The sequence below is a fragment of the Elaeis guineensis genome, chromosome 5 (genome assembly GCF_000442705.2).
Source record: "Elaeis guineensis isolate ETL-2024a chromosome 5, EG11, whole genome shotgun sequence".
Classification (NCBI taxonomy): Eukaryota; Viridiplantae; Streptophyta; class Magnoliopsida; order Arecales; family Arecaceae; genus Elaeis; species Elaeis guineensis.
In genome coordinates, this window is record NC_025997.2 from 112,435,818 (window position 1) to 112,448,160 (window position 12,343).

The following is a 12,343-nucleotide window of genomic DNA, read 5'->3' on the forward strand; positions in this document are numbered from 1 at the left end:
TCTGTGCAGATGATGGAAAAAAAAGAGATGGGAATACTTTAGCTTTTCGTGCAGGGAGCGATCCAACGGTTGACGTCCAGTGGAGAGCGATAGCGAGAGGGCATCTGGTGCCGTCCTCTGGTGTTCTGCTTCTGGCTTCTTTCTCTATTTATACACCCCCCTCTGGCCTTCTCCATCCATCCAAATACCGAAGAGTGGGAGCGAGGGCGAGCGAGCGGAGAAGGATGAGTGGAAGTGGGAAGGTGGTGTGCGTGACCGGTGCGTCCGGCTACATTGCTTCCTGGCTTGTTAAGCTTCTCCTCCAGCGTGGATATACCGTGCGCGCCTCCGTCCGGGATCTTGGTCCGTCTCTTTCTGTAATTTCGAGGACTAATAGTCATGATTTTATAGCAATTGATATCCCTCTTATCCTCTTTCCTCTTTAGGGAAACAATTGCACACAAGGAGTGATGGAATGCTCCTATTAGTGTTTCTCGTTTACTCTTTATGGTTATTATGGCATCATCGCTGGGGGATTCATGTCCCTGCCTGCTCGTATTTGTGGAATAATGACCTTCAAGCCTCCTTGCGATTCTTTTGTAGCCCTTAAGCGATGATATTGTTGGATGGATCTTTTACCTTGCGTTTAAGACTTAGATTAACGGGGTTGTAATTGTTTTTTTTTATTTTATTTATTTATTTTTTTTTCAAGTTTTCTCGAATTTGAGTAGCATGATTTTTTTTAATTTTTTTAAATATTTTTTTCCATTAATCATCATCGAACACTTTCTGCTAGCATTTATTGATTGTATTTTTGACTTTGGATTTTTGTTGATGTTGTCTTGCCTTGTTCTCGACATATTATATATAATACAGAGGTAGAAATAGAGTGGGAAGTTAGGGTTTTAAGGATGGGTTGGCTGGGTCTTGTGCAATTTGCGGTAGGTCCTATCAGAGCATGAAACGGGAATAGAGGGTTTATGAGGAGCTTTGGTGCCTTTCAATTTAAATTGGTTACAACTTTTTTAGCAATAGAGTCCCAAACATGTAGAATGTGACACCTGTAGCAATCCCCTTGGTCATCACTTTATTCTACAAGTTCTCACTTCTCTAAGGCATTCTATGTAAAACGATGATGCAATTTTATTTCGATTTTTCTTTTCTACTTTCACCTTTCACTATCCTCCATAAATTGGGTTAGAGGTTCTCGTCAGTTATTTCATCAATAAAATCTCCCTTCTTGTCACATTGAATTGAAATTGTCCAATATATATATATATATATATATATATATATATATATATATGGGAACTAGTATCCTATTTGCCAAGAAAAAAGAAAAAATAATCCTAATCATTTTTGCATGGACAAAATTTTGAAAAATTTGAGAAGATAGTAAATTCTCTCTATTCAAACGTGTTTCATGATCAAATTAAAAATGAGTGATTTATTATGAACCATCTGCAGTACAAGTCTGAAGCCTACTTATAGCATTTGAATGATATTGGGCTTCTTGCAAACGAGATCCTCTATTTCAGTTGAGGTAGATTGAGGATGACGTTGATATTGTTAAAATTATAGTAAGTTTAAAGAAGCGCTCCTGCTTTTCGCTTAAGGGGGCATTTGGTGATCCAACTTGGATCACCACGGTGATCTAAAATCACTGGTGATCCAAATCCTGGGGTGATCTAATCTCTAGTGATCTAAGATTATGATATTTGGTTTGCCATAGTGCAGTAATTGAAGATCTCCGGATATGTACAAGCTACTTATTTGGTATGCTATGAAAATTTAAGATCACCAACCATATAATACCAAAAATACCCCTAATAACTTGTTTGGGAGTTGGGATCAAGGATTAGGATAAAGAAAATTTTAGAACAAAATCAAATAGATTTTTTCTCTTTTTGATCAGCATGACGAGAGAAGAAAATTTTCTTCTCTTCCATGGAGATGATGTCCCAAGTAGCCGCACACGAAAAAAAAATATCGTGACCAAAAAAATGGTTTCCTCCGGAAGTTTCTCAATCGTGAGGGTATTTTGGTTAACTTATTTTAATATAAGATCATCATAATGGAGTGATGTTGGATTTTCGTCCAAGAGCAGGTTTTCTATTATCACATTGGACAGTGATTTGAGGAGTGGGGATGGTTTGAAATCACCGTCATGTAGGATCACCATGGTGCAACCAAACATGGTGATCTCATCACCTTCATCCACATCACCCTTGATCCTGGGTAAATCACCCCATAGTAAATGCTCCCTAAATGATAACACTTTGCGATGTGATGTTTCTTTCAGTCATTCCTATAAATATGCCTGTATCTGTCTTACACATCGAACATGAAATCCTAAGTTCTTTTATTCTTTATTTACTTCTTCTTGTTCAGTCACTTTTGTCTGAATAATCTCTTTCTATTATTCTTGTTTTAATGGATCATGGAGAAAAAAGGCAATATTCTGATCATCATCTAATCCTTTTGCAAAATTCTGTCACCACCACTTATCATAGGACATATATAGACCTGAAATTTTGCTAAAAATTAATTTTGGTCTTTCATCTTATACTTTTTATGTCATGTTTATTAGCTGATCCGAAGAAAATCGAGCATTTGCGTGCTTTGGAAGGAGCCAATGAGAGACTGCACTTGTTTAAAGCAAACTTGTTGGAAGAGCACTCTTTTGATTCAGTGGTTGAGGGGTGTGAGGGTGTTTTTCATACTGCATCTCCTTTTTATCACAATGTCACGGATCCACAGGTTCATGTTATCTCTGTTATAGAATAACATTGTTATTATTTTTTTCCATAGGTTTACATTGTTTCTATAATCTACTATTTAAATTTGCTCCTAACTTATTAGTGTTGCAGAACAAAAGTAGTATCATCATAATTTTGTCATTTTTTTTGTGCAATCTTTGCTGGTGTCACGCTACTATTGGAGTGAATGCATTCTTTGTACTAAGTGAATATTGAGAAAGCAATCTAGTTAATACCAGTGTTTGAGGCTTGGCTAGATTCGTGGGGTTTGCATGTTTGATCGGCCACCTACTAGCTATGGTGGGCCGGGTTGAGTTAAAACCTGTATCTAGCTGAAACCCATTTGAACCTATTAACTGAGTTGCTCAACTGTTTGAACCACCAAATCAACAACTTAATTTGACTCAGACTGGACCAAGCCATTTACCCTGAAACTCAATCCGCTGACCTCTCTCCTCTTCTTAGTTGAGGCAATGAGAGCAAAAGATCACCAACAGTTGTATAGATATGATGATCCTCTACGCTATTCTTATGTTCTTTGATTGAAGTTGTTGCACTATAGAGGTTGAGGTGCTGGGAATAAGAGCTGATTGAGGTAGCACGACTGAAGGGATGGAGGTGGGGTCAAAAGTGAGTTGAGGCACCAATTTCAGAGGGGAGTTGAGGAGGTCATGGCAAAGGGGTTGAAGTGGAAACTTTGGAGTTCTACAGATGGGACCAATAGGTTGTTGTAGCAATGATTCAGAGGGAGATCTAGTTGGCATCAAATGGTGATAAGACAACATCTGAGCAGGTTAAGGTGGCACCAATCATGACCGAGGTGGCACTAGAGGATTGGAGAGGATAGGTTTGAAGATGTGAGGGGAAGAGGCCCTGAATACTGCTTTCCTAAAGATAAACAAAAGATAGAAGTAAAGAATGAAGAAAAATAATTCCTTGATAATTTAAGGATGAATATTCAAAATTTGGAGAACCATGGAACTATGGAACCCTATATGTAAAGACATCTAAACTATCTAGTACAATTCTAATTACTAAATTTTCCTCAACCCTACTATGACTTATAGATATAATCATACCACTAATATGAAAATATTAAAGATCTAAAGCTTAAACAACTTAAAAAAGAAAAGGGAAAAAGTCACACTCCCCGTTTGCTTGCATTTATTTGTATAGAAACTCGTCCTAAGTTTAGGGGTTGTGTTACAGATTTTTTTTTCATTTTTTATCTTTTGATTATGAATTTCAGCTTGAGATTTTTTGCATGTTAGCAACCTAGATCCAAATGTATGCACAAAATTTTCATGTAAAAGAGGCTGGCCGTATGGATTCATTATGTTCACTGACCTATATCTATGCAATTCCGCATTCTTCACTTGAAGCTGGTTTAAAATCTGGCCTCTTTACTCACTTGATGCTGTTTTCATATCTAGCCAACTTTATCCATGTAGGATAATGATATTCAGCATTGATTAACTTTTTACTCATATGCTGAAAAATTTGTCTGACTTATTGAACATCTCATGCTTACTGCAACAACAACTGCCATCTTTCCTATGTTGTGTTATAATGCAGTAATACATATGGAACTGGATAAGATTACTGTAGATACACTTCTTGCCTTCTTTTCTTTCTCTCCAATGTGCCTTGGTGATATTCTTTATTTTCACTGTCCCAAATGATGGCAAGCTATAACTTTTTTAACAGCATTGTCTTTCAATCATACATTTAGGCTGAGTTAATCGACCCAGCAGTGAAGGGAACACTCAATGTTTTCAGCTCCTGCGTTAAAACTCCTTGTATTAAAAGGGTGGTCGTGACATCATCCATGGCTGCTGTTGCATATAATGGAAGACCACGAACACCTGATGTGGTAGTTGATGAGACATGGTTTTCTAGTGCAGAGTTTTGTAAGCAGGCAAAGGTATGAACTGATACTAAGGTGTATCTTTCTCCTTTTGAATCATATTTGGATAGAGACATCATGAAGGTTGTATGATCAAACATGGCTGCAACATGAATTCCCTAAGAATATATGCAAGAAAGAAGTATAGAGCTGCTTTAATTATTTTTTGTCCTTATCCTTTTTTGCAATATCTCATCCAGAAACTTTTAATTTTTGTAGGACATGCATCAGAGGCACAACAAAATCTTATTAGTGCTATGCTCTTTGGGGCCAATCATGTTTTTGAGTCTCCTTATGTATGATTTGTTGGTGGCATGAATATGAAGTTTTAAAAAACATGGGATGCATGGATGTGGGGCCAATCATCCATGGCTGCTGTATGAAGGGGTGGATATGTGGGCTTGCTAGAAAGAGTAGCTTGGTTTTGGACTATATACTCAATCCATTGGCCCTGGCTGGGGGAAGGCTACTGCCACTGTGTAGCCCACCTTCTAACATATGGGTTGATCTATCAACAAAAATAACCGATGCAAGCCCATGTTTCTGGTCCCACATTTAAGTAGCATGTGTGTGCATGTATTTCAATTAACTAATGTAAGAGAAGTATATACATTTATGAATATGTCTAGTTCGCATTCTAGTACCTGGTATTATGTTTGGAAATGCCAAAATATAAATAATACTTCATGAATATTAGAGATTTTTTTTAAAATTTTTCACCCTGGAAAATGTACTTTATAAGCATTATACAGTTTAGACATCAGTAGTTTATTACTATTAGCATGTGACATGCAATTAACATATAGTTTATTGAGTAAAATGATTTACTAAAAACAACTTAAACTTAGGGGTATTGAGATTTTTTTGATTTTTGTACTATATTTCACTTTTACTGAATCAAAATACCCTGACTCCTATATCCATGTTTCATCAACTTCAATCTTATATAATCATTTAAGTTATATATATATATATATATATATATATATATATATATATATATATATATATGCAATTGTAGAAAAAAGTAAACTCCCAAATGTTAATGTTTTATTGTTGAGTATCTTTGTTAGAATGAAAATATCATATCCCTGTCAACTATTATTCCTGTCTTTGACAACCGTATGTATCATGAATTGATGATCAAATGCTGTGAAAATATACATTGTGAAGATTGTTGTGAAGGTGAATGATTATTCTTATCTTCTGTTGCTTAGATGATGATCATAGTTGCTAATTGTTTATCCCATTGTCCCACAAATGTAGTTGTATGCTTGAGGCACATGTTCAAAACATAAGGATCTGATCTTTCTGCAAATATACATTTAGATATCAAAAAGTTTTATGTGAGAGTACTTATATGCTTATATGTTGATAATTTTTCAATTTGGACTCTTGTCTTTGTACTTCTGGCCCTATAGATGAATACAATTTCCTATGATGAACCTAAATTCCTTCTCAGTTTGTCTTGGTTTTGGGCTGTGGATTGCTCGCCTGTTGCACGAGCTTGAGCATAAACTGCATAACCGATAACACAGCCTTTACTATCAATTAAGTGGCCTTCTAAGTTTATTGGCAGGGTTTTTTCTACATTTATTGCTATAAGTGTGAATAGCAGAAATATTACACCAATTCGTTGATGGTCCATATAAAATTCAGTTTCCTGTCATGAAACATATTTGTACATTTATTACTCATGCTTTAATTCATAAAGCCAAACCTGTTTATATTGGATAAGGCTTGTTGATTAAGGTACCTTCTATATCCTGCAAGTGAAATGAAATTCACGCAATGCAAAGCATCATGATATATATTGAATTCTTTCAACATGATCTACCAGACCAAATAAGTAGGATAAAGATTGTAATTTGTATTTTTTCCCTTTACATTTTTTATTGCTTGGATTATTCTTTATTTTCATTGTAATATGCTGCGACTTGATTATTAGTGAGGCTATACTCTGTTAAAATCATACAGTTCATAATTTTATGTTCTAGCTAGAGCTTTCTGGTAATACTGGTAATGCAGTGTGATATTTTATAAGACTAAAGAATAATTATGTTTAGTGTTTATATGTGGTAGCTTAAATAAAGTTTATGGTTATGCTCCTCTTTAAATGTTATAATAACTTAGAGGTTTTAGGTGCTATTCAAGAGTATTGCAAGTGGTAAATTAGTCTACTTCTTGAGTTGTATTGTACTAAACAAGGTTAATGGTTTCTGTTTCGAGAATATTTTTTTCTAACCATCAGTCTCTATTAGATGTGGTATGTACTCTCGAAGACTTTGGCAGAGGAGGCTGCTTGGAAGTTTTCAAAGGATAATTCTATTGACATGGTAACAATAAACCCAGCAATGGTCATAGGTCCTCTTCTGCAACCTACACTAAATACGAGTGCTGCTGCAATCCTGAACTTGATAAATGGTATGTAAAATTCATCTTACATGTCATATTAGCTGAATGTAACCAGTACTTCTCTTTTGGTTTATCTACCTATAGTAGAGTGTGTTTTTTTTTTAAACAAAAAGAAACCTGAGCTTGAAAGCATGAGGAAAGATTTTGGCAGTACGTATTGCTATTTAGAATGACTATGGCAAGTCTAGAGGTGCTTGCATGCTTGAAGTCATGGGATTTGAGGCCTTACTCTTTATGCACTCTGTGATCAATGGAACTGTGGTATATTTTGTAAAGGAGGAAAAAAAATGCAACTTTGTTACCAGGGAACTATCAGAATTTTTGTCCAAAATATCTCCCAAAATTTTGTTTTGCAAAGAAATATTAATTGATTAAAGAAAAGTCAGTATCAATGCCCTGTGTAAACTAGCTTATGAGAGGGCTCTTGAACCATGTGCCATTGATCATGTATGAGTTTAGATTGAAAGTGGAACATTGACCTGAGATCCTAATAAAATAAGCATTCAACACATTTGAATTTTTTGTGTCAGTTAAATTCCTTTAAGGAGTTAAAATAAGCTTCTATTAGGGCATTATGCTCTCTTGACATAATGGTCTAGATTTTCCTTCAATGCTAATAACTGAAAAAACATCCAATAGAGCAAGCTGCTCACAACAACAGCAACAGCAATCGTGTGTGTGTGTGTGTGAGAGAGAGAGAGAGAGAGAGAGGAAAAAAAACCTCTTCCGGTGTTAGCTCAACACTCTGCAACAGTATATGAGCTCCTTCCAAAAAAGGGAAAAAAGATGCCAAGAAAAAGAAAAAGCATAAAAATAACAATAAGTCGATTGGAGGAGCATGCAGCAAATGATTAACTGACAACTGTTTAGATACAATATCATAATGTCAAACATGTATGAAACCGATATGGCAAGTTGTTTATGTTATTTGATAAAAGATTGGTTAATAATTTAATGAAAATCATTGAAGTGAAAGTAAGTTGGCTCTTATATTTAAGCTTTGCCCATTGGAGTTTATTAATAGGGCTAGCTACACTGTATCCATGTGCTCTGACATTATGTTTTTGTAACTTCGATTTTTAATCTTTCCAGTTGCAAGTTCGAACCCTACATATAAAATTTGTTTCATATCTGATCTTTGATATAGCTTTTTATAATTTGGATTGGAAAACTGTGAAAAGCTATTCATATTATTAACTGGAACACTAATTACTAAAGCTAAACTAAACTCTACTCACCTAAGCCTTAATCCCAAAGTAGTTGGCTTTGGCGACATGAATCCTTTTCATCTGTTCCACTCGATTTAGAGCCATACTTTCTGAGAGATGTTGAGATAAACTAATAATTAAACTAAAACTGTAAAGTGCAAATAGAAAAAGTTGTGATAGACATCAAGTTTACCAAAAGAAAGGTATATAATATAAGACCAATAGAACATTTCTCAAAACACGCATCATAAAATTAATTAAAAAAATGAAGAAAGTGAATGCCAAGGTGACGATCTAGTGGTTTTATCCAAAATGGGCTAAAATAAGTTGATAATTGTTATGATGTCTAGTTTCATTGCTGTAGGCCTAATTATGAAACATCTCCAGAGACAATTTTCATTCATATAGAATTTTGAACCATGCTTCTCGTTGAACTCTTTGATGTACTTCGTTAGTGTTATAAGCATGCTCTATTGAATCTAGATTATTCTTTTCTATAAAGTTTTTTTGTTGATGAAGGAAGAGAATTAAAATCTAACAATTTTCTCTTGAATAATTTATAGGATCTTCCACATATCCAAATGCAAGTTTTGGGTGGGTTAATGTCAAGGATGTTGCCAAGGCACATATTCTAGCATTTGAGGTTCCCTCAGCAAGTGGAAGATATTGTTTAGTTGAAAGAGTTGCTCACTATGCAGAGCTTGTGAAGATTTTGCATGACCAATATCCTGCTCTTAAACTGCCAGAGATGTAAGTTACTGTCTTCAATTGCATTGGATTTATTTAATTGCTAAGGCATATTGTTTTTGATGAAAATAACTTTCTTGTTAATTGCTAATTGTGTTATTTTTTTTTCCTCATTACAACTATGCAGTCTCTCTGCATTTTGTCCTATATTCTTTCTCAATATTTCTGTCTTGCGTTTTTATGTTTTTGTCTGTTCAGTAGGTCTATATTGTAAAAGAAAGTTTTGTACAGCCGAGTGTTAGAACATGTATTGCTGTTCGTGGATTATAACTGCATATCATAGCTAATGTTTTTGGATCATTTCCTATCTTCATCCAGAATCTAGCAATTCATTCCTTTCTCACGCTTAGCCAAGCTGCAACCCCATCCATATGAGGTTGCAACTTGTCGCTGCATATAACAATACGCTATCAAAGATGGGATTAGCATGTGATGTGTCGCAGCGAGGAACCTATCTGGTGAATAATGGAGTAGTCTTTACATTTTTGCTGACATCGTTTGTTTAACAAAAACATTTCTAATATGTTCCTCAAGTATCATGACATTTGATGCACTAAGTAAATGTTTTATTAAGTTTTAAGCTCATAGACATAACTTCTGATTGTAATCTGCTATGGGTTGGCACCAACTACTGGATATATAAATTTTGTTTTCTATTTTACTGCTTAATTTTGTAGCAGGCTCACATAAGTTCATGGAAATCTGACACATCCACCATATGGTGGTCATTCAACTACCAAATTTGCTTTTTGTCATGATTGTGTGAGTCAACAGCTGTAGAGATACATTCAATTATTGACCAAGTATTCAATTAAAGATTCAGCTCAAACTGAAGAGATGTCAAATCACATTACAACTTTGTATAATGGTTTGAATTCCTGCTGAGAATTACTAGTTTATCCTGGTTGTTCTACTTGGTCTATCATACCTAAGCAGAGTCAAGGAAGTATTGACATAATTGAGCTTTATTCAAAGCATATTTTGACTGGAACCACAGATTTCATCAAAAAAATCTAACCCAAGTTTTGTGGGGGCCAACATTATTTCATACTATAACTTAATAGCTTTTGTTCTTGTCTACAATAATAAATGGTTATGTATGAGCATATTTATTTTTTATCTATATCACCTTGTCAAAATATTCAAGCATGATTCCAAGAAGAAAACTGTAATTCATGCTCCCCTATGTTTTAGATCTTTCATTCTTTTTCTTAATTTTTTTTTTATATGTACCCTTTTTTTGTTTCTTTCTTTTTCCCTTTACTTTAACTCAAAGGTATTAATTTTCTAGCTTTGGTAAATTTAAGCTGAAACTAGTCCAAAATGTGAGGAAAAGCTGAAACAATTTGACATACTATCTACTAATACGTGATACTTAAATGCAGCCAAGCACAACTGCAGACACCATGCTTAATTGTTGTTTTCCACTTTATGTGGTGTCTGTTTATTAGCAACAGGGTTTTTAGGACATCATGCTGCCATCTATTGGTGATTTCTCTCTCTCTCTTGGTGTGTATCTTCTCTCTCTACCACCTTCATGGCACTACTGTATTTGTCTCGAGCACCATAGTTATAGATACTACTTCATGCATGATGCTTCATTGGACATGGCTCTGTACTCGTCTCGTCTCATGAGCTTGTTGGACCTCGTGATCTCTGTCTATGATTCTCTTAGGTTCAAACTTGTCCTCCTTATTTTCCTCATTTAATCTTTAGCCATCTACATCTCCCAAGTCATAAGAAGCTTTGGCACAGAAAATGAAAATGTAACAAGTAGCTCCAACCATACAGTGGAAACTAGATCTGATGCTCTCTCTTCTTTTACATTCGACCATGTCAATGCCCTAAGTATCTTGGACCTTCTCCAGTTTTGTGTTGTAGCTGTTTATAATGTCAGTTTAAAATTTTTCTACAAATATGGATAACCATTGATTGGCAATATTTCTTGCATGGATCGAATCCAAATTTTAATTGAACATCCTATTCTTTAGCTCAAGTTTGCTACTGCTAGCCTCTGCTTAATCTGTAGCATTAATGTTATCTCTCCATTGATGGAAAAATCTGTATACCTTATTGATGAAGATTACAGCCATGTGTCTATAATTAAATGTATGCCATCTATCAGCTATAAGTTATTGATTAACTAATGAATGTGTTTCGAAACATTTTTCAGTTTTGACACTGTGATATAAAGCACAAGCATCATGCTTGATTACTGTTCCTTAATCATCTATTATTCATATCTTTGAAGTATCAAATAAATGCTGAAACACTTCTCCAGAGCACAGATATATATTTTTGTATCCACCTCTACTTTGACGCCTCTGTCAACTTGTTTCTCTACCTTTTCCACTCTGAAGAGGTTTAATGCTGCTTTTTATTCAGTCGTTCCAATTACTAGAGTTTTAATGAGTTATCCTTCAATCTAAATTTACATATCTACTTAGATGAAGCTCTCTGTTTCAAAACTTGTTCTCTAAATGTCAAGCTCCATATGCTGGCAGGTGTGCGGATGATGAGCCCTTTGTGCCAATATATCAGGTCTCAAAGGAAAAGACAAAAAGCTTAGGGATCGACTATATTCCTGTAGAGACAAGCATCATGGAGACCGTCGAAAGCTTAAGGGAGAAGGGATTTGTTAGTTTTTAAAAATTGGCAGTTGCAAATTAAAGCTCACCCAATTTGTTGGGATAATGCTTAATGGTATTACAGAGACAGCGAGACACTTCAGCTCCACTGAACCAAGAGAACTTTCAACTTTGTTTTATGCAATTGTGCAACCTTTTCTATATTTGTCATGGAGACATCTTCTAGGAGATATTTTTGTAAGTCTTCCATGTTTCATTTTGTTTCTGTCTGGTAGTGGTGTTTCTTTGACCATTGACAGGCTAAAATATAGTATGCAATGAATTCCTCTTGACTTTCCTACATTTCCTATGACTGAATGAACATGCGATTCTTTCTCTCTGCGATTGGAAGGTTTCTATGTCGATGCTGTCTCATTAAGGTATCATGGTTATTACCAGTTTTTTCGGATGTTTATGGTTTCATTCTTGGGTTTCATTATGTTCTGTCCTATCCACATGGGTCTCTTGTTTTCATTTATGTTTTATGTCAATTCTTTGCATGTTGACCATTAATTTTTATTTTGTTTTGTCCTTCCTATAAGAAAAATATATTGTACCAAAAAATATAAATATATATTATATAAACATGAAGTATTTGTGCAGGAAGTCTTTTGTTTTTCTAACAGAATCTTATAAATTTTAGTTGTTCAATAATCAATGGAGATGCTACCACTAATCTTATTCCAATTGTACACCCTCCGA

At 34.9% G+C, this 12,343-nt stretch overlaps 1 protein-coding gene across 1 annotated transcript; it reads left to right on the forward strand.

Annotated features, from left to right (window-relative positions):
• The first annotated feature begins 159 nt into the window (after positions 1-159).
• On the forward strand, positions 160-11,944 carry LOC105032902 (phenylacetaldehyde reductase). The gene is made up of 6 exons (XM_010907492.4): positions 160-342; positions 2,570-2,739; positions 4,471-4,662; positions 6,906-7,068; positions 8,831-9,017; positions 11,519-11,944. Exons 1-6 carry the CDS (start codon positions 225-227, stop codon positions 11,661-11,663), a joined length of 975 nt encoding a protein of 324 aa, XP_010905794.1. The 5' UTR covers positions 160-224; the 3' UTR covers positions 11,664-11,944.
• The last annotated feature ends 399 nt before the right edge of the window (positions 11,945-12,343 follow it).